The 21,979-nt window shown below is 35.2% G+C and overlaps 2 protein-coding genes across 2 annotated transcripts; one reads left to right on the forward strand and one right to left on the reverse strand.

Moving 5' to 3' along the window:
* Positions 1 to 844: 844 nt before the first annotated feature.
* On the forward strand, positions 845 to 14,065 carry LOC113073417 (14-3-3 protein gamma-1-like). Its single transcript, XM_026246290.1, has 2 exons — positions 845 to 1,082; positions 11,544 to 14,065. The coding sequence occupies exons 1-2, from the start codon at positions 996 to 998 to the stop codon at positions 12,198 to 12,200; spliced, it is 744 nt and encodes a 247-aa protein (XP_026102075.1). The 5' UTR covers positions 845 to 995; the 3' UTR covers positions 12,201 to 14,065.
* A 3,650-nt stretch (positions 14,066 to 17,715) lies between these two features.
* On the reverse strand, positions 17,716 to 21,390 carry LOC113073440 (heat shock protein beta-1). The gene is made up of 3 exons (XM_026246326.1): positions 20,924 to 21,390; positions 19,025 to 19,088; positions 17,716 to 18,225 (listed from the first exon to the last, which is right to left on the reverse strand). The coding sequence occupies exons 1-3, from the start codon at positions 21,321 to 21,323 to the stop codon at positions 18,060 to 18,062; spliced, it is 630 nt and encodes a 209-aa protein (XP_026102111.1). The 5' UTR covers positions 21,324 to 21,390; the 3' UTR covers positions 17,716 to 18,059.
* Positions 21,391 to 21,979: the final 589 nt, after the last annotated feature.

A 21,979-nucleotide genomic window follows, 5' to 3' on the forward strand; every position in this document is an offset into this window, starting at 1 on the left:
GATAATGTTTTTGATGTCATTTTTTACTGTACAGACTTGTGAAACGATGAAATGTCAATGTTTTTGTCATATGTAAATAAAGTATGTTATGAATTTATTATACATTCTTAACACAGGTGGACTGCAGCGTTTTCTTTTTAATTGAAATATCTATACAATTCTCTTCTTTTAAGACAAAATTGCATCATTTCTTCCTCCTGCAGGTGCTCTATATAATTAAGGTCTAATTATCTTCATTTAAAACACTTATTTTGCCATTTAACATAGTAGTTCCTTGTTATAATGGGTGTCTGGATTTAGACTTTTTTTGTTAGCATTAATATTTTTGTTTGCCTGAGAAAAGTGCAAATCACATGGAGAATAGAAAAAAAATTATACATTTTAAAAAAGAACCGTATTAGTCTTGCCAAATAAAATCAAAGCCTTTTAAAGAATACACGATTTTATTCTTAAATGTACAGTAATTGGGATTAAATATTGAGGTTTTAGCGAGTCATAAAATTAAGATCCTAAGTGCAACTCTTTTTGAACCTAGTGTACAATAGCCTACATTTAGTAAAATAAATAAGTCAAATATTTAAATTCCAATTAAAAATTTACATTTTGCAAAATGCATGCGGTTTCAATTAAGTTATTTAAAAAGACAACATTGTCTCAAGGATTGCTGTAGGCCTACTCTACAAATATAAACAAATTCTTAGGATGACTTTTACAAAGAGAACCATCCATGTCGATATATTTTACGTTTTGCAAGTAGTTATTCTGGGGATGATTCGGCAAGTCTACGTTTGTGATTTTTTACGTCATGACGCTGTTGACGCAATCCAGTGAAAGTGTACGGGAGGTGAGGGGCGTCTTGCACGGGCACGCGCAGACAGCAGAGAGCAGCTGCAGCGGCCAGACGAGCTCGCGCGCGCGTGCGTCCCACTGCATATTCACCAAATACACCTCCTCGACCACCCATACAGAGCTCCTGAATTAACCGCTGTTTAAACATGGTCGACCGCGAGCAGCTGGTTCAGAAAGCCAGACTGGCCGAGCAGGCTGAGAGGTATGACGATATGGCTGCTGCCATGAAATCGGTAAGTGCAACTTGCTTCATTATCATGCACACGCAAAATGCATGTATGACTTAGCTATTCGGATAGTTACCACCACGTTATTGGTTATATTGCATGCGAAATTCTAGTGATATAATATAATCCATAGAAATTCCGCTCATTTTCGCGATCGAATATTTTTTAAGATCAGCAGGTTCTTATATCGAATCGATTGGAGTGCACGTTCTTCATTTTAAAAGGCCCATATAAGTTGATCCGTATCGACTGACAGGTGCACAGTCCTGTCATCCAAATGATGACGAAGCTTATTTCGGAATATTACGTGTCACTGTCCGTCATTCATAAACTGGAGTGAAATGTAGCGTTGAATGTGAATCCAGAACTAGCAGTGGATCTTTGGGCGGTGCCTTTCTGAGATCCGACAGAACTGGACAACATGACCACAGAGTGACACTTTAATATTGCACATGCACGTAGGCTAATTTTAACAGTTTTGATTAAAAACCCACTGTAGCCTACGCTATGAAGACTCAGAGCCTTCTTCCCCGGTGCGGGAATCTGAAACCGTGCCATAATAATGCGGGTTAATGATGCAAATACAGAAATAAACGCTTTTCTTTGTCTTATTACGTGGCGAACCGAACCAGTTACGCCAGGTTCATACTGAACTCTTATGCAGTGCATGCATGCGCTGACAGCTGCGTGCGTCCATCGATTCGCGTTTGAAGACGTCCAAATCATAGCGATGGCATGTGGGTTTTACGCATGTGGCTTGCAGTTTCGCTCGCACTAGGCGTGTCGCAACGTGTGCCAAGGTGCAGTGTCTGTAATGCACCATTTCATCCGATCCATCAGCCTTTATCCCTCTCTCTCTCTCTCTCTCTCTCTCTCTCTCTCTCTCTCTCTATCTCTCAAGGGCGTAGGTTTGCATTGAAAGTTGATAGGGCCATAATGCAAGGAGGCAGTAGTTTGCATCAGATTTTTAAAACCAGTGTTTTAAAAATCAGGTTTCATGGTTATATTATCACTCCTGCTATGAAAGTTTTGCATGTCTCCTTTTTCTGACACAATAAAATAAAACATTTAAGAAAACACCTGGTAGTGACTTAATACAGTATGGAGAACTAGGAGTGACAAATAAAATGAAGAAATCAGTTATCAATTCAATCATAAAATCTAATTTTTTTTAGCATCACGTCTATTCCCCGTAAATGTAATGTGTGTAAAACCAAACATTTATTTAGCTTTTAAAAGAACAACCTGTTAATTAGTATGTTATAAAATCATTAAAATCGGACTAGAGCCAATAATTTGACAGAGTGACGACTACATACCATTTTCATACTTGTAAAAAGTTATGCAACAGCATATTAAAGACATTAAGTTTAAGCTATTAAACATATGGCTATTGGTTTGTCAAGTTTTGATTTGGTGTAATGAACTCCTTGCAACCATTTAAATAAAAAAGAAAGTGCATTTCCATTTAGCACCTCATCAAGTATGGATGCTTTCCATTACTGAAAAATACTGTCTTATTAGTCTAATTGACATCTGCTTTGGATAAATGAGTAGTTACTAAGAGGAAATGTTAAGGTGTATTGCACACTGCCTCTGATACACGGGTCTGCCATAAGTGTGTTTCATATAATGGTTTCTACCAACAAAAAAAAAATCATTCGGAGACAAGGAGCTTGAGATATAGTTTCTACTCCTTATATTTCAATTAATTATATAATGAATATCTCCCCCAGATCTCCATCAGCTTTTTTTTGCTTTTATCTGGGATATACCAATAAATAATTCTGACCGGTAATGGCATGGATCAACCCAACACTAACTGATTTTTTTTTAAGTTCTTTTCAAAAGTATTAAGCCTCAAATGTCAACTATACACAGTATTGTTTTCTTCTTTATTAAGTAAAAATTTAAATTTTATTACAATTTTATACTAACATTATAAAACCCAAAACAGTATACTAACAGACTTTTTTTTCTTCTCAGAATTGTGAATTATAAACTAGCAAATGCAATGCAACTTTATCATGCAATTAGGACTTTTTAGCTCACAATTGCAAAAAAAAAAAAAAAAAACTCAGAATTGTGAGCTAAAAAGTTGCAATTACCTTTTTTATTATCTATTCAGTGGCAGAAACAAGCTTCCGTTCAGTACACATAAACAAAAGTGACAAACTTAAACTTTTTCTATTTGGTGTCATCCAGTGTGCTTATGCATGCAGAGGAATTCATGCAACTTACTCTTTACATTGTCTCTTTTTGAGACACACTGGAGGACAGATGTATTGATTTACTCCTCAGCCAACCGGAAAAATCTCAGCTAGCTGGAAGGTCCCTGAGCAGCTCAGGGGTGTGTGTTCATCAGGGGTTCAGAGTGATTTTAAACCATAATCAAAACTGATATGAAAAATGCTAATAAAGCAAATTCCTTTAGTCATGTTTTACCTAGAAATATTTAGTCCTAGAAATAAAAATATTTAGTCATGCTTTACCTAGAAAATATTTATGCATGCATGTACAGTATGTATTCATGGATACATGCTGCTCCTGTTAATGCTCATGCATATTGTAAAAAAAAAAAAAAAAAGCCTAACACCTTAGATGTACATTATATAATTGAACCCCTGAGATTTTAAGGTAATATTTCAATAAATTAACTACAATTCTAGAGGCGTTCCATTTTTAAATGATTATACATTTTTGTGTTTATTCTCTGAATTATCCGTCATGAATGCACAGCGTTGAACCCACATCCACCTCCATCCGCTGTCTTTCATCAGGCATCACCATAGACATTGCTTTAAGACAACTCATGTTTTTTTTATAGCGGCATGGTCATAAAGCTTTTATGCATTTTATTTTTAGAAGCCTGCAGCTGCAAAAACATTAAAAAAAGAGAAAAAAGCACATCTGCAATCACATGGTTATATAACAATGAGTTACTTTAAGCAAGAATCCCCTTCATCCGCCTTATAACATCATCCCATCCTCCACTCATCCATCCATTCTTCTTCCTGCTTCACTTTCACTACAGAAAACCTTCAGTCTATGGGTACTTCATTTCTGTGCATTTTTACAGCTACCTTTGATTTGAAGCAATGCTTTTCATCAAACTGAAGTATTGCAGGATGCAGTGCACTGCACTTTTATGTTCTCAGATTTAATTGCTGACATAAAATAAATTATTGAAATGTGTTTCTTTCACACATTTGAACTTTCCACAGATCAAAATACCTGAATGCCTTTTAGCTACATAGAAAATAGCACAATAACGAAATGCTGTTCTCAGACAATATACTAATTGTTAACATGAAATTTTAAATGTGCAGCTGAATTATGAGCAGCTTTAAAAGACTGTCATCTTGTAGAAGAGGAAGAAAGAGCCTATTTGTGCTAGCGATGACACCATAGCACTAGTCAGGTTTAACAATAGCGCCCTGTCAGTCAAATCTGTCTAATACAGCACATGATTCTCTCCTTTTATTATGATCAATTTAAATCACCTTTCTACTTTTGACGAATACAATAAAAATAGGAGTAGGCGGTATGACCACTATATTATTTCACTGTATCAGTAAAAAAAAAAAAAAACACTAAAAGTCACGTTATCTAGATTTTTATTGTCATAAACTTTTTTTTTCTTACTTCCTGCCTCATCTAATGTCTTTCTTCGCCCTTTTGTGTTTGTCGTAATCTACAGCTAGGGCTAAAAGTCGACAAACATTCGCTGCTGCAATAGCTGGAGGCTCCATTGGAGTCTTATGATGCAACCCAAACTGCAAGTGCCCTGAGACTACAAAGGGCTCACAGACAGAATTAACACATTATGAGAGCTGTATCATTGCACTGTTGTGCAATACTGCCCAATGCATCTGTATCTAATTAGGCCAAATAATCAAGTGCTTTACCATGCTTGTGCTAGAATAGGTTGTGTACGATTTATATATCCAAAGCCGCACGCCAACAATGTACTACGAAATTGACAAAAACTAAGTAGTTTGAGATTTGCCTTCCAGTAAAACCATTATGAATCATTCAGCATTGTGTGTCACTGACTCTTGTAACATACTGACTCATGTTTGAAACGTGATTTTTTTTCCTGCAGATCACAAAAAGTGTCATGTTGCATATTGTCCAAGTTTTTTATTTTATTTACAACCACAGTTGTCACGATCATTAGATGGAGTGCCCATTAACTTCAGTAGAGGGCACTCCACTCAGGACCATTCCACCCATCAGCCACCAGATGTCACTTGGACACTAGCACCTCTCATACTGTTGCACCACACGCAAACTAAATTCCCCATGAGTCACTGCATCACAATCACCTTGCCACACCTGCACCTCATTCATCAGCCAATTTCCTTGCCACACCTGCACCTCATTTACACGCACATAAAAGCAGCACAATCGCTCTCACTCACTGCGAAGTCTTGTTTAGCCTGTCTAGCATTTCTGAGCGTTTTCCCTTGTCTGATCTTGGATTGTGTTACCGACTCTGATTCTCTGCTGCCTGCCCTGATCTCCGCTTGTTACCGTTAATGATTCTGGATATCCCTAACACACCTGATGCCGTTCCTGATTTCTGCCTGTATGACCACTCTCTTAATAAAATTCTGCACATGGATCCGAACGCCTCTGACTCATTGTTACAACAGTGACTTGTTGTTGTCTAATGCAAAAAACACAAACTGTAGACATGCATCTTGTGAAGCTGCCAGATTTGACTTGTACACAATCCTTCCTTTTGTTTTCAGACATCGTTAGAATGGGTAAATGATGACAGGATGTTTATTTATTGGCTGAATCCTTTAAAGTCGACATCTAATGACATTCACAACTAATTTAATTCCATAATGTGATATATTACTGAGTGAAACAGGATATTTAACAGGAAACAAAGTCAGTTTCACTTATTGTTAAGGATATGTGCTTACTTTAGTGAGATCAAGAGGACAGGAAAGGACAGGATGGAGAAATGAAAAGGTTAATGGACTCCACCAGGAAGAAAAGACATAAGTGCAGTCCATCTTCATTAATCAAACCCGACTCTGCACATGCAACCACTGATGAACATATGTGAAAACTGTACAGAAATGTGCTTATGTCATCAGATGACCTTTATGTAGTAGTACAGCACATATTATTAAAGTAAGAAAATAACACAATTGGATTTATTTGCATTTCAACCATGTTTTGTTTTTCTAGACCCATAAATCAGTTATGCTACCAGACATGAAAGTGATGAAACAAAATTTGATTGATCCTATTATAATCAACAATATCTACACTGGAAGTGACATTTGAATTGTTTTGCGTTACAGTGTGTCTTATATATTAATATTTCTGACATGCAATACAATAAGTCTTAGTGTTTAAACCATTCTGCACTCTCCTTGAGCTCATGAAATCAGGCTTGTGCTGTGTGCTAGCTATTATGCAGCAATTGCATGATTGTAAAAGCAAAAATGCACAGCATGATCAAACATTAAGGTGAGATAATGCTGATACTGCTGATACTGATTTTAACATACGCTTATTAGTTGATTCCAATATCGATACAGATATTTGTCACTTCCTCTATTACTTGGCATTTTGGCATCAAAATAGATTGTATTCTTATGTTTTAAATCAGCTTAGTTCAAAATACTACATTAAATTATACTAGCAGTTTTATTGCTGCATCATCAAATAATTTCTACTGAACTTGGATCGGATTCATTTAACATTCAACAGGCCTACATAAATACAACAAAACAAAGATACATATTAAACAGTGCTTTTTATGGAAGTTTAACAGCTTTCAGGTAAAGAAATAAAGTTAAAGGTAAAATAGTACTTGACTGTATAAACTAAATGCATATTAATTCTTAATTGTAACAGACTTTGTGATGATTCATCTTCTAATTTGTTTTTGTATACAGTTTAATATTTTTTGTAAGTTTAAATATGTATTAGATCTCCTTTACTAAGACTCTTATTTTGACATGTTTTCTAGTCTACAGAACTATAGGAGTAATGAAAGCATGCAGTTCTTCAGATTTAAAGTGTGTCAGTTTATGAAGGAACCCCATGAAAAGTCATGAGATCTGTATATATTTGTTTACTGTTAGCAGTAATAAGCATTTTGTGTATTCCCTGTATGGTGGTGATAATGCAACGTAGAGAGAGAGTTTAATGCTGTGCTTTGTTAAGCGCTTATGGTTATTTCTTTTTTTGGAGTGAAAATGGATGCAATAGACTTTAATAAAACATCTGTAAAGTTTTGGTCATCATTCAGATGAGGTCCTCTACACTTATGAAAGTTACAAAAGATATTTAGTCAAGAATAGTGTGCATTATTTGTTATTTGATTAGCATTAAAGTGCGGAAAGCAGCGCTAGGATTGTGCAACAGACATTATACAGCTCAGTGCCTTCACGCAGTTCATTAATAAACCACTGGTCTGTTATATCGGCCTTTTCCCTTATATAGCAGTTATGTAGATGGTTGTAAATTGAGGAAAAAAATCGGCCGATAAATATCGGCGGCCGATAAATCGGTGAATCCCTAATCTACACGATGAAAGGAAGCTTCAAAAAAGATCGGTATCGGTGATCGTATCGGCAGATCATGATCAACAAATGGTAATCAGCTCCAAAAATCCTGATTGAAGCATTGTTATTTTTTGTCAACACTTGACTAATCAATAATAGCACTTACCTATTCTATTCTGTTCATTTTTCTTATTCACAAAAAAAAAAAGCTTGCTGTGTGTACTGTGCTAGACTTGTATACTACTGTTGCTCTCTTGTTGCTCTGCTTGCTTTTTGTATTCCTCATTTGTAAGTTGCTTTGGATAAAAGCTTCGGCTAAATCATTGAATGTAAATGTAAATTCATGTGTGACAGTGTAAAACAGCTCGACACATCCACCCACAAGCTTGCATGTGCATCATACACACACACACACACATGCAAGAAGCATGGACACCAGTGCTGTTACCATAGCAGCAGCAGAGATAGTCAACTGCGTCCAAACAAAAACGACTGCCTTGTTTCTACAGTATGAAGATTGCTCTTTACTCCCCTCCCGCTGTCTGGGTGGGAGGTTATGTGTGGAAGAGGTTAAAGGCAGTTTGTAAATGGTAACTTCTGTATGCAACCTAAACTATGTCTGCAACACCAGTAAATGTGTTACACAACGATCCAGCGACTGACTTCTTCAATCTCAGGGTGTTTAATGGCTGTTGTGCTTGAGATGAAGGAAGGAGGTTGTGGAATAATTGATCCATAATTCTGTAAATTATTCCGAGTCTGATGCAGGAAACAGGTTGTGTGTTTGTTTGTTCATGAGTGAGGTCATATTTAACAAAACCGAATTCTAAACATGGCTTTGAACATTTGTGTCTCTTACTGTATATGATGGATATCGGAATCAGAGAATATAATTATAGTTACTTAGCACCGGGTATTGAGAACCAGTTTAGTTTTATAACTAGTTCCAAATTTCCAAGAACTGTGGATTCAATAAGACAAGTGTATTTCAATTTATATAGAATTATTTTGAATTTACTATATTATAGTTAAAATTTAAAATTAGATTTATGCATTTAACAGACGCTTATATCCAAAGCAACTTACAGTCCATTCAGGCTATCAATTTTTTACCTATCATGTGTTTACGGGGAATCGAACCCCCAACCTTGCGCTTGATAACGCAATGCTCTACCGATTGAGCTACAGGAACACTTAGTTAATATAATATATATATTTTTTTTATTAATATTTTGTATTCTTAGGGAATTTTAAGGTCTTAAATAATATTTCTGCAATAGTTATTATCCTTTTATTACCTCTTCACCACTTTTGAGCAGAAACCTGAAAATAAAATTAGTAACTTAAACTGTCATAAACCTTTAATGCTTGAATGTGTGTGTGTTCACATAGCAAGTGCCAAAACCGGCAAGTTTTGTACCATTCTGATTAAGTGAAAAACAAAAAAAACAAAAAAGTAAAATACTTCAGTCAAAAGCGAACCATGAGCATATGTTGTTAAATTATTGAAATAATAACTTAATCTCTGGGAATTTCAAGTAAATATTTTAAGTCAAATTAAATGGGTTCCGAATAATAGCAACATAAAGCCTGCTTTGTTGACGAGTGCTCGTTTTATCATCAGCCATTTTCTGTATTAAATTTGAGCATGATGCATCGGCATACTATGTGGTTGTGCGAGAAATTTGGTTGACGATGACGCAGAAAGTGAAAGATACAGCAAAAAATTCAGTAAATCATGAAGCTTTTCAAAAGGATGCAGTAAATTGCTTGTGAAAGGTAGTAGAAGAGAAAGATCTGTAGGCACCACCTCATCCTCCCACTACCAGGCTGTTAAATCAAAGCATCTCTGCAACATTGTGCTGCGATGCTTTCATTCGCCCAAATTTTGGTTAGCAATGTGTAGGCTCACTTTTCAAGATGTCACTGTAAACAACACGCAGTTCAGGTTGCAATGTGTTTCTAAACAAAAGCAAACAGATCTTTCATTTTGAAACACTGCCAGTCTACTAGAAATAGATTTACTACACTCCAGCCTACACTAGGACATGTGGTACATGTGCTGGTCAAAAAATTTACAAGGAAGATGCCGTGTCCATAACTAGGCATTTGGCATATCACCACATTGAAGCCTACTTGAACGGTTCACTCAAATGACTCCCAAAAGGATGCTGTGTACTACCATATACAACACATCTATGCTGTTATTTGTACTTAAATGACACGTCCTTAAACTTTAATCCATTCAAATTTAATGGACATAGAAAAGGATGAAGTAGACACAGATTAGTGTAGAAAGATAATCATCCCCATGTGTTTTCATTAGTGACCCATGCAAATGAAGAAGGATTATCAGTGACCCTACTGCTGCATAAACAGCTTTGTAACTAAATAATGCTGTAAACGTCGAGTTAGTGTGCATTTTTGGTTTGCAAGCAATTCTTTAAGCAGACGTCATCAAAATGCATACTGCAGTATAGCAGGTTTTCCTTCCTGTACAAAACGGTAGAGAAAACAATATAATTTCATAAAACAAGAACTGCACTGCGCCATCATTTTAAACTGAAGTGTATTGGACAAATGGTAATGGTAAGTACCAATGGTTCACAAAACAATTGTAATTCTAAAGAGATTAAAAACTGCAGAATATAATGCTTTGACGTGGCTAAAAGTGTCTAACTAGTGCACACAACCAGTCAAAAGTTTGGAATAATTAAGATTTAAGATTTTTTTTCTGCTTACCAAGGCTGCATTTATTTGATCAATTATGATTTCAAATATATATTTGTTTCTATTTTAATATTTTTGAAAATGTAATTTATTTCTGAGGGCAAACCATGATCTATTCTGATTTGGTGCTCAGTCGTCATTAATTATTATTTGTGCTCCGATATTAACATTGGTTATCGATGTTGAATTATAATTTTTTTTGCGGTTTAATATTTTTGTGAAAACAGTGATGCATTCTTTGATGAATGAAAGTTCAAAAGTACTGAATTTTTTTGTAACATTACAAATGCCTTTACTGTCACTTTCGATCAATTTAATGCAATGTTGCTGAATAAAAACATGTTGCATCACCTTCCTTCTGATCCCAACATTAGGAAAGAGAAGATGAAGTTTATTCTCAATTAATTCTGGAAGTTAATTTATCCTAAAATTTGTAGCATGCTTCCCATCTAGTAAATCACAATAAGCTTTGTGCTTTGTTACCGACTGGCAACCTCCCGCTCTCTCTCTTGAGGCCAATAAGGAAGTGACTAAAACTGGTGACGCACTGCCAAGATGGCGACGGCCCGCTCTACACACTTTAGGCTTCAAAATCGCAAATTAGGAGTGTATGGGTGACGTCACGGCCACTAGGTTGATTTTTTTTACAGTCTATGTTTGTTACTGAAATTAACAAAAAATCTGCACATTTTATTACAATATTCAAGCAACCGCACAAAGACATCAATATAACAGATTGTAAACAATGTCACGTAACGTCACTTTTACTTCAGAAAAAACATATTGGGTTTGACCAAACACTCGTTAGTTAGCTAGAAAAATGTACTCTTTTGCTAAATATATACACCATATTAAATATACAATTTAATTCTGTGATGTTTAATTAATTTGAATATTTAATTTGAAACATTAATGTTTGAATAAATAAAATTTTAAGACAGCTACCATTTACATTTTATATTTCTGAAAAACAAATTTGTATGCAATTTAAGCATATCTATACAAATCAGTTAATTTTAACCTTTAATAATATAGAAATGTAGTACAAATTTGGCATGTACTGTACCTGATATATATCCAAAATAACTGATATTGAATCGGAAATTGAATCGAAAGCTTGTGGATCAGACTTGATTCGTGTAATTTGTGCCAAAACCCATCCTTATTAAAGTAACCTCTCCACCCCTTCCCTTTCTTTTAGGTAACAGAGTTGAACGAGGCCCTATCGAACGAAGAGAGGAACCTGCTCTCTGTGGCCTACAAGAACGTGGTGGGTGCACGCCGCTCCTCCTGGCGCGTCATCTCCAGCATCGAGCAGAAGACCTCCGCCGACGGCAACGAGAAAAAAATCGAAATGGTCCGCGCTTACCGTGAAAAAATCGAGAAGGAGCTGGAGGCCGTATGCCAAGATGTGCTCAACCTCCTCGACAACTTCCTGATCAAGAACTGCAACGATACCCAGCATGAGAGCAAGGTCTTCTACCTAAAAATGAAGGGCGACTACTACCGTTACCTGGCGGAGGTGGCCACAGGTGAAAAGAAAGCCACGGTGGTGGAGTCTTCTGAGAAGTCCTACAGCGAGGCCCATGAGATCAGCAAAGAGCACATGCAGCCTACGCACCCCATTCGTCTGGGTCTGGCGCTCAATTACTCCGTCTTCTACTACGAGATCCAGAACGCACCTGAGCAGGCCTGCCATCTGGCCAAGACGGCTTTCGACGACGCGATCGCCGAACTGGACACCCTGAACGAGGACTCCTACAAAGACTCCACGCTCATCATGCAGCTCCTGCGAGACAACTTGACGCTCTGGACGAGCGACCAACAAGACGACGAGGGAGGCGAAGCCAACAATTAAACGCTGACGAAAAGAGAAAATCTTTGAGACCCTTTTCCTCTCAGCCGTAACATAAAACACGCGTGCTCACACAACAAAGAAAAACTAAAAAAAGTATAAGTTACATGAAAAATTCACAAAAGGAGGCATATGATGGAACTGTGTCAGCCATGTTTGCTGATTGCAAAGCAGCGCAGTTTTCTTTATTATCCACAAAATTACAATTGAGAGAAATATGCTAGTTATAAAGAACGGTATATCAAAAAAATATATAATTAAGAAGTAGCTTAAAAAGAATAAATTAAACCTCTCGTTCTGGAACGTTGACTCAACACTTTGAGGAAGAAGCTTGTCAGTACGTCAGTCGTTTCTAAATGGCTGAAAGGTTACGCTAAACCAATAAGTACTGATCGTGTAGTGAAATATGAAGTGGAGCTGCTTATATTCATTTACATTGTGAGTAAAGAGTACTTTAAAGCGACAAGAGTGGGCTTAAAAAAAATAAGTGAAAACTTGAAATGTTCTCACCTCGCAAAAGTAGGTATTTGCAAACAGGCTGCACTGGGCGTAAACGGTGTGTTTTTGTCTGATATACGTTTATAGGGTACTGAATGGCACCCACTAATGTTTGAAAGTCATTCATGTCAAACTGGTTATCTGTGCCATTTATGATACACATCGTTAGTATGCATCTCACCTCGAAACTACACAAAACTACTGTATTACAGTAATGTTGATTAGGTAAATAACAATTATGACTTCCTTAGTAAATATATTGCCTTTTCAATCCAAAGCTAAAACTTTTTTCCAATCATTTTTATTATCACTATTATTATGGATACTTTTTGAAAAATTATCAAGCCTGACCCACACTGTACAAAAAAATAATTTGATTTGATTTTTAATGTACTGAAGAGTTGTTCTAAACATTATAGAGAAAAAACAACAACAACAACAAAAACAAATGAGGCAAGAAATGAAATTCACAAAAAGAAAGAAAAAAACTAAAATGCCCAATGCTTAGCAGAAAAGCAATGCCTAGTCACTTGGTTTGATACACTCACTTAATATTGGTACAATAGGTTATTTTTTGTTATTCAAATATTTTTTTTTTACATATTTGACAGTGCACAGGCATAAAATTGCTTTGGTTGTTTTTTATTATTATTATTATTCCCATGAAATGCACCGATGGTTTCTCAGTGTAGGACAACTACAGCTCCAATATTCTTCATAATACAATATTGTGCATGCTGGTGATGTATTTATATACCATAGCTTGACTTTATTAACTTTAAAAACTGTAGATGTTATGTATTCCTATGAACAGGAAATGACAAGTATTGAATCTGATTATTTTCTATTTATTACTTTATATTGGATTGTTTCAATCTCTTATTATTATTTTTTTCCTTGTATCATTCTTTCCTTGCTGAAGTACGCTATACCAAAAGTGTGTGTTTACCATGAATTAATCTGTTATGGATGTTGCTCTAGTGACATGCGATTCTTGTATTTGGTTTTTAATAAACAAAAAAGGAAAGGTAAGAGAGAGAGAGAAATCACCACTTCTGGTGTTTTTTTGTCATGGTAAATTATGATTACATTGTGAAACAATTAATGTAGTTCTTAAAATTCCTTTTCTGTGCTTTATTCTGTCAAATTCTACTGTGAGATATTTGAGATGTGCTGTAATATCAGTTTGTTTTTCTCCTCAGAATGTTTATGTAAGAACAGGGAACCTATTCTTATTATTTCTGTTGTTTTTTTTTCTTTCGTCTAATGGTATCTTAAATGTAAGTCGAGTAGTGGTTGCACAAAAGAAACAATGATAATAATAATGATAATAAAAAAAATAAAAAATGAATGTGCTCTTCTAACCACCATTTCAGTGCTGTCCAAGTACATGACTGAGTCATTTCCTGTTGATATCATCAGAGAAAGCATGCTGGACTATTATTAATAAGTGCAAGTCCAATGGCACTAGAAGTCAGATAATAGTGAACAACATTGTTTGAGCTCATGTTTCCCCTCCCATTAAGTGCCATCCTGTGCCATCTCCTAGATGGCTGAAGGCTGTCTCTGCTAAAGCTTTGCTAAGTGCTAAAATCTGCCACACAGTTAGAGCCAACGGATCTGCTTTATTGTAAAGTTCATTCAGGTGAAACTTGTATTCTTTAAAGAGATAGTTTACCCAAAAAATACCAACCAGTCATGATTACTCACAATCAAGTTCTTCCAAACCTGTATGAATTTTTTTCATCTGCTGAAGACAAAAGAAGATATGTTGAAGAATGTGGGTAACCTTGCAGTTTTTGGTCCTCATGGACTTCCATAGTATTTTTTTTTTTCGTACTATGGAAGTCAATGAGGACCACTAACTGTTTGGTTACCAACATTCTTCAAAAAATCTTTTGAAAATGATAACTAATTTTTGATTGAATTATCTCTTTAACCTCATCTTTCATTGATCCGCTTCTGACTATTATTAATTCCTCTTTGTCATTAGGATATGTTCCCAAAACCTTTAAACTGCCTGTTATTAAGCCTCTCATCAAAAAAACACAACTTGACCCCAAAGAACTAATTATAGACCGATCTTGAATCTCCCTTTTCTGTCCAAGATATTAAAAATGGTATATGTGAGAATTTCCAGTCAGGATTTAGACCGTATCATAGTACTTAGACTGCTCTCCTTAGAGTTACAAATGACCTGCTCTTATCATCTGATCGTGGGTGTATCTCTCTCTATTAGTTCTATTGGACCTTAGTGCTGCGTTTGACACTATTTACCCCAACATTCTTTTGCATAGACTTCAACACTTTGTTGGCATTAATGGTAGTGCATTAGCATGGTTTAAATCATACATATATGACCGCCATCAGTTCATAGCAGTGAATGAAGAGGTATCATATCGATCACAAGTGCAGTATGGAGTACCTCAAGGCTCAGTGCTAGGGCCGCTACTCTTCACGCTTTATATGTTACCCTTGGGAGATATCATCAGGAAACATGGTGTTAGCTTTCACTTTTATGCTGATGATACTCAGCTCTATATTTCTTAACGGCCTGGTGAAACACACCAATTTGAAAAAATAATGGAATGCATAGTCGATATAAAAAAACTGGATGACGAGTAATTTATTACTGCTAAATTCTGAAAAAAAAACAGGTTAATTATAGGACCTAAAAACCGCATGTATTAACATAGAACACTGTCTAAGACTTGATAGCCATTCGTTAGGAACCTAGGTGTGCTATTTGATAGCAATCTTTCCTTAGAAAGACACGTTTCTAGCATTTGTAAAACTGCATTTTTCCATCTCAAAAATATTTCTAAATTATGGCCTATGCTCTCAATGTCCAATGTAGAAATGTTAATCCATGCATTTATGAACTCAAGATTAGATTATTGTAATGCTTTATTGGGTGATTGGGTGGTTGTTCTGCACACTTAGTAAACGAACTACAGCTAGAATAGTAGTTTGCCTATAGAATAGTAGTCTGCCTGAGCAAGAATATGTAATTTTATATTTTTGAGAAACCTCACATTCACCACTCTAACGCTTCTGTGATTCAAAATTGAAGGACCAATCAAAAAGGTGTAGGGGCGAACGCGCCGTCCAATAGGATCATAGTTGCCATGCGGTTGCAATGGTTTTTCAGGAAAAAATAACTAGTAAAGTACCCTTCCGGTATACAGAGTAACTACACAATTTTTCTGTAGAGAAATTGTTTTTGCTGCACTAACCATACGCCAAAAACATGATACTACACTTTTACTTATTTTACTACACCTCTTTATTATTATACACTGAAGAAATCAATTGCAGAGGGATTCACAATCTCATGGGCAGTGGTTTCTCTTCTGTCTCTTGAACAAGTAAAATCTCAGTTTGTTCTACTGTAAGTGAATAAAAAGGCTGATTTACAAAAGCATTAGATTATTATAATCATTGTTTAAAAAAAAAAAACAAGAAAAACATGTGCTGCAGAATTCCCAAAATGCAATGTTCATTCTCCTATTTCTAATTATGTTTGTGTTGTAGACTAATTATTAGATAAACAGCTGAACTACAGACAAATCCTGAAACATGTTCTGAAGTCAAGCTTAAAGTCATGCATTTGCCGGCTTAGACTACATAACCGTCTTGTTCGTTGGTGAAATATAGGTTTAAATTTTCTTTTATTACATTTTGGCAGTTGTATCAATATTATTGAAGTGTGAGTTAGTGAGACTGAGTCTTAGGAGAGCTGGCCTACTTTAGCGTTTCGGCTGACAGTGTGTATGCATGTGCACGCATCTGTCGTTCCTCCAGTCAAACCCTCAGTGAAGACTGGACTGTTCTCTGGCTCGGAAAAGGACAGCTGGTAAAATAAAGAATGGATGGATGCAAAGATGAAAGAGCCAATAGATGGGAAAGAGATAAAGCTTTGCAGAAGAACGGTGCAGTGAAGCCTACAGAGCAAAAAATGACTTTGGTTTTGATTTCTTGGACACTTCACCCATTTAGAGTTAGTTGGACAATCAATTTCATTCAATCTCATGCCAGTGGTTTATGTCAATGTTGCTATGTCAGGTGACTTAGGAATATTTTCAAATTGTCAAAGTGTATACTCAAGGAAGAGGTCACAGTTGTTTCTGCACATAAAGCTGGAATATGAGCTTTTTTTAACATACATCAACCTAAATTAATCTAGACTTTATATGATTTTGAAAGGACATTCTTGGCATTCTTCAAAACTGGTAAAATGTGGTAACATAATAATAAATACCAGTAATTGTGATCAGATAGATAAATGCCAGATAATACAGAAAGGAGATGTTTATTACCATTTCTACCATGAGGATATTCAGACATACAGTTCATGATGGGAAAGCCTTTATTACAGTTATTTAAAACATTATGTAATGCCTCATAATACAATACAATCTGAAGACAGTCCCTGCTGTTCTCCTGGCTGAGACGACCGATGTGAGGAAACCAGATTGTTATGCTTCCTGTGGTTAAACAGCATGGCCATATCTGTTTGATAAAGTCAAAATGAAACCTTTTTTTTCAGAGGTTATTCTTAATTTTATCCATCAGGAATTTATGGGATGGTGAAAAGTTTCGTGTAAGAATGGAGACAGGTTGGTTTTAAAAAGGCTGCAATGTTGTAACCTAAAACATTGGCTTAAAAAACTACAGTATTCGACTGATGATCAACATTAACTAATAGCTGATATGGACAAGGTGACATAAGCAGGGAAAAAAAAGATTTCAGGAAGAGTAACGTATTACATTTTTATTAAATAAAACAAACATTTTACTGTGTTCAGATGCATGCATATGTTTGGTTGTGTTTAAAAAAAGGTGTAAAAACTGTAGCAAAACCAGCATGTGGTAAAACTGAGGTTCCTTTCTTCTGAAGAAATGTAATACAGTAATTCACCTCAAAATCAATATATATATATATATATATATATATATATATATATATATTTTTTTTTTATTAGTATTATTTTTTTTATTATTATTATTATTATTATAATTTTTTTTTTTTTTTTTGCTTGCAGACCATCCATTAATTTGGAAAGTTTGCACTGTGAAATTATTTTTAGTTCTTACCTTACTGTGGTGCAAAAACATCATATTCTCATCAAATAAAATCATCTCTCTAGACAATATATATAACAATACTTATAATTAAATTCAGTAAAACACATGCTGCCATGTGGAAACTTATATTTTAATATGTTCTTTAGCTTGTAAATAATATATATACATACATGTATATTAAAATTTAAATTTGCTTTTGTGAACAAGCTCAAAGTACCATTCTGACCTGCTTGTGTGTGTGTGTGTGTGTGTGTGTGTGTGAGCATGTCATAGTGCTCAGGGTTTCTTTGTCGTGCTAGCAGTCACTGCACTGCCTGTGTTAACAGGGATGTTAATTTCAGAGCCCAGGATGGCAGGTTTGGGCAGAGGAGCTTCAATGGTCAGGACGCCCTCAGGAGACAGACAGGAGGTGATCTTCTCAGAGTCAACACCAGAGGGCAGACTGGAACACAAGACAATCAGATTACAGTCATGAAATCATATCTCCAGACAAAAGGTCACGAAAGGTCGTCTTTAGACAGTCATCACATCAAGTTTTACATCTGTATGACTCTAGAGAATAGAGAGATATATTTTTGTCTTATTTATTTATTTAGGTCTAAAACTACTACACTAAAAAATGGCTTAAATCTTAGATTCATAGGAGTATGTTCTATCTAAAATAAATAATATTCCAGTTTTTCTGCTTTAAAATTTCACGTTTAATTAAATGTGTTACTTGCCATTTTGTTGTAATTTTAAACTGGCCAACAACTTCTAAGTGAAATTTGTTTCTAAACATAAACTTGTCATTAAAGTATCTGAAATAAATAACTTTTACAATGAATGCAAATGCAAATGCACAAAAAAAAAAAAAAAAAAAACTTTTTCTACTTCAGGATTTCTTGTATAACTCAATGTGTTACTTACCATTTCTTTGTTATTGTTAAACTTAGTAGCAATTTTTAAGTACACTTTTTACATTTAAGTATCTGCCATACACTCACAAAAAAAAATGCAATTAAGAAGATTTCAAAAATGCATTTTGAAGCTCTTGAAACTCAATTACCTTAAAATTAACTTAAAATAAGACCACAGACATTTTCAGTTCTTTTAAAAACAGATGTGAAATACTATGCAATGTGATGCATGATTCATTGCCAAACCCGTCCCCCCCATTTAGTGTTCTCAGGACACTGTGACTCTTGATCCTCCCTACCAAGTGTGCTTCGTGTGCAGATCTGTAGCATCTCGCTACTTACGTGTATTTTCTGGTAAAACATCTGGACACAAAGCCGTGTTCATCCTTCCTCTCCTCATGTTTGCCTGCAAGCAAATCACATGGAAAAGAAAAAAAACACACATAAATGAATTATCTTTAAACGCCCTCAGATTCTTTAAAACAGCAATGACTGAACTAATATTTGTCTTTTCTCCAACATTGGATGAAATGATCTAAGTTGCTATCCACATATGGATATCCATGATGACAAGATTTGTATTATCAGTTACCATTCACATTCTTCAGAAAATGTACAAATCTGGTTATTTTTTGCAGTTTTAGTGTCACACGTCACAATCATGAGGGTTTGACTCTAATGAGTCATGTTTAAGTTTCCTCTTGTTTGGTGATGTGTATCTGCTAACCATCTCTCTTTCTTTGGGAAATTTCTTCCGCAAAAAAAAAAAAAAAAACATGATTTGGTATATCATAATTATGACAGAAAATGTCAAATTATGAGACACAAAGTCAAAGTCACCGGATTAAAAGTTTAAACATTGACAAAAATTCTGAGATACTAAGTCGTATGTGATAAAACTCAGTTATGACCAAATAAAAAAGCATAATTAATACAAAAAGTGCAAATTACGAGATACTAAGTCATAATTATGAGATACTGTAACATTTAAATTCTAACAAAGAGTCCAGATGATGAAAAGTCATTATTATGAGACAAAAAGTTATAATTGATACAGAAGTCAAAATTATGAGATACTAACTCATAATTATGTGATAAAACTCAGTTATGACAAAATTATATGAGATACAGTCATGACCAAATAAAAAAGGCATAATTAATACAAAAAGTCCAAATTATGAGATACTAAGTCATAATTATGTGATGAAACTCAGTTATGACCAAAGAAAAAAGCATAATTAATACAAAAAGTGCAAATTATGAGATACTAAATCATAATTATGAGATAACATTTAAATTCTATCAAAGAGTCCAGATGATGAAAAGTCATTATTATGAGACAAAAAGTTATAATTGATACAGAAGTCAAAATTATGAGATACTAACTCATAATTATGAGAAAAAAGACAATTATAACAAACGTCAAAGTGATACTAAGTCAGAATTATGTGATAAAACTCAATTATGACTGTTATGAAAAGTTTAAATTCTGAGATTAAAAAGTCAAAATGATGAGATATTAAATCATGAGAGAAAAAAACTAAATTATTACAGAAAAATATTTAATTATGACATATACTACGTCATAATTATGACATGAAAGTTCATAATTATGAGTTTTATCTCAAAGTTTTGACTTCTTTTGTCATTGATTTTAACATCATTTAGATTTATTTTATTTTTTTTAATATTACGTCATATTTACGTTTCCTTATGTAGCAGTAATTGGCTTCCGTACCTCCTGGACATTTTCTTCCAAAACAACTAAACAAATCAGCACTAATTACCTTCCTGAATGTAAAATATGAACATTAACAGTAGTTTCACACACTACAGTTTCCACAAAAAACACACAAAATGTCTGGATATGATTCGTTACATAGAGAAGATCTTCAGCCCTCGCCAGAGTTCACTTTTCTGCATCATGTTTGAATTCTGCTGGTGTTTAGGTGATTTTTAGTGGATGTATGAATCAGTTCACACAGGTGTAAAGAATCACGTTAAATAGAAACATCATAAACTAACTAACCACAAACAAACACTTCAACACTACATCTATTGCAACTGTATCTCCGTGAAACCGAAACAAGCTTTTTTTAAGAAATGCATCTTTCTCTACAACTTGCTTTATTAATTTTTTTCTCTTGGATCGAATGCAATGACATTCAGACGTTTGTAAGGTTGACTTGAATAGTGTCTTATTATTTTAAATGATGGATAATTTATTAAATAAGTGCTCACCAGTGATCTCCACCACTCCATCTTTGGTCTTCACCGTCAGCTCCTCTGGGGCGAAGTGATTGACATCCAGGCTGATCTTCCAGGCTTCCGGCGTCTGCTTTATCTCAGACATTCCTGAGCTCATCTGTCGGGAAAGAGCCCGGCTGTAGTTCGGGGGATGCATCATGGTCGCAGAGGGGGACATCTGAGCCATTGGGCTCTGCATTAACGGAGCCATTTCAGAAAATCCAAAGGGCCGGATGTATCCAGGCCAGTGTGTGCTGGGAAAAGTGGGCATCTCCTCAGAGAATGGAGGCATCCCGAAAGCTTGATCAAAGACCCGGCTGCCCTGGTACCAGTCGCGGAAAGGGTCCCAGGATGGGCCGTGCATGAAGCTGAAGGGAATGCGTCTCTCGGCCATGGCTCAAGATTGTTCTTGCTCTGAACGTTTTCTGGAAAGTGCTGTGTCCTGTTTGGAAGTGCTGAGATTTATATTAACCTCATGCTCAGCTGACACTCCCCTTTCCATGCTAATGAAATGCCCCCTCCCATCCAGATATTTATAGAAGTGACTAGAATGTCTATTCAGGGACGGCTTCACACAAGAATGGAATCCAAGGCAAAGGCCTTCCCAAAGTCAGCACAGTTCCTTTCCTGGATGGTTGAACCTGTCTGACTGTCTCACAAACACATTCTCTTGTTATGACACAGATGCAGAGGAATCTGGAGATCAGTGTAAAGCGCACAGAGCGAGTCAGCAGAAACCCACACCTCTGATAACACAAAGATGCAATAGGTGACCAAACACATGCACTGATTTACAGGAGGAATTCAATGAATGTGCAAAGAAATTTTAATACAGCCAAGCAGGGTTACACTGAGAAATATATATATATATATTTTTATAAATAAATATTTTTCACTCAATTTTTACTTTTAACTCTGAATTTTCTTGGAATTTCACAAATAACTACTAAGAGAACATCAGTTTACACACTAAATTATATATGCATGAAGTACAATAATAATAATAATAATAATAATTTAATAAAAAATAATAATTTTCTTGTAAAATGT

This window comes from Carassius auratus, chromosome 5, assembly GCF_003368295.1.
Source record: "Carassius auratus strain Wakin chromosome 5, ASM336829v1, whole genome shotgun sequence".
Taxonomy (NCBI): Eukaryota; Metazoa; Chordata; class Actinopteri; order Cypriniformes; family Cyprinidae; genus Carassius; species Carassius auratus.

Bases quoted from the DNA above. Each gene is read 5' to 3' on its own strand.
- LOC113073417 (XM_026246290.1), top strand. From the start codon at position 996: ATGGTCGACCGCGAGCAGCTGGTTCAGAAAGCCAGACTGGCCGAGCAG. The intron at 1,083-11,543 runs GTAAGTGCAACT...CCTTTCTTTTAG, and splicing joins TGGCTGCTGCCATGAAATCG to GTAACAGAGTTGAACGAGGC.
- LOC113073440 (XM_026246326.1), bottom strand. From the start codon at position 21,323: ATGGCCGAGAGACGCATTCCCTTCAGCTTCATGCACGGCCCATCCTGG. The intron at 19,089-20,923 runs GTGAGCACTTAT...ATTTGCTTGCAG, and splicing joins TGGAGTGGTGGAGATCACTG to GCAAACATGAGGAGAGGAAG. The intron at 18,226-19,024 runs GTAAGTAGCGAG...CTTGTGTTCCAG, and splicing joins TGTTTTACCAGAAAATACAC to TCTGCCCTCTGGTGTTGACT.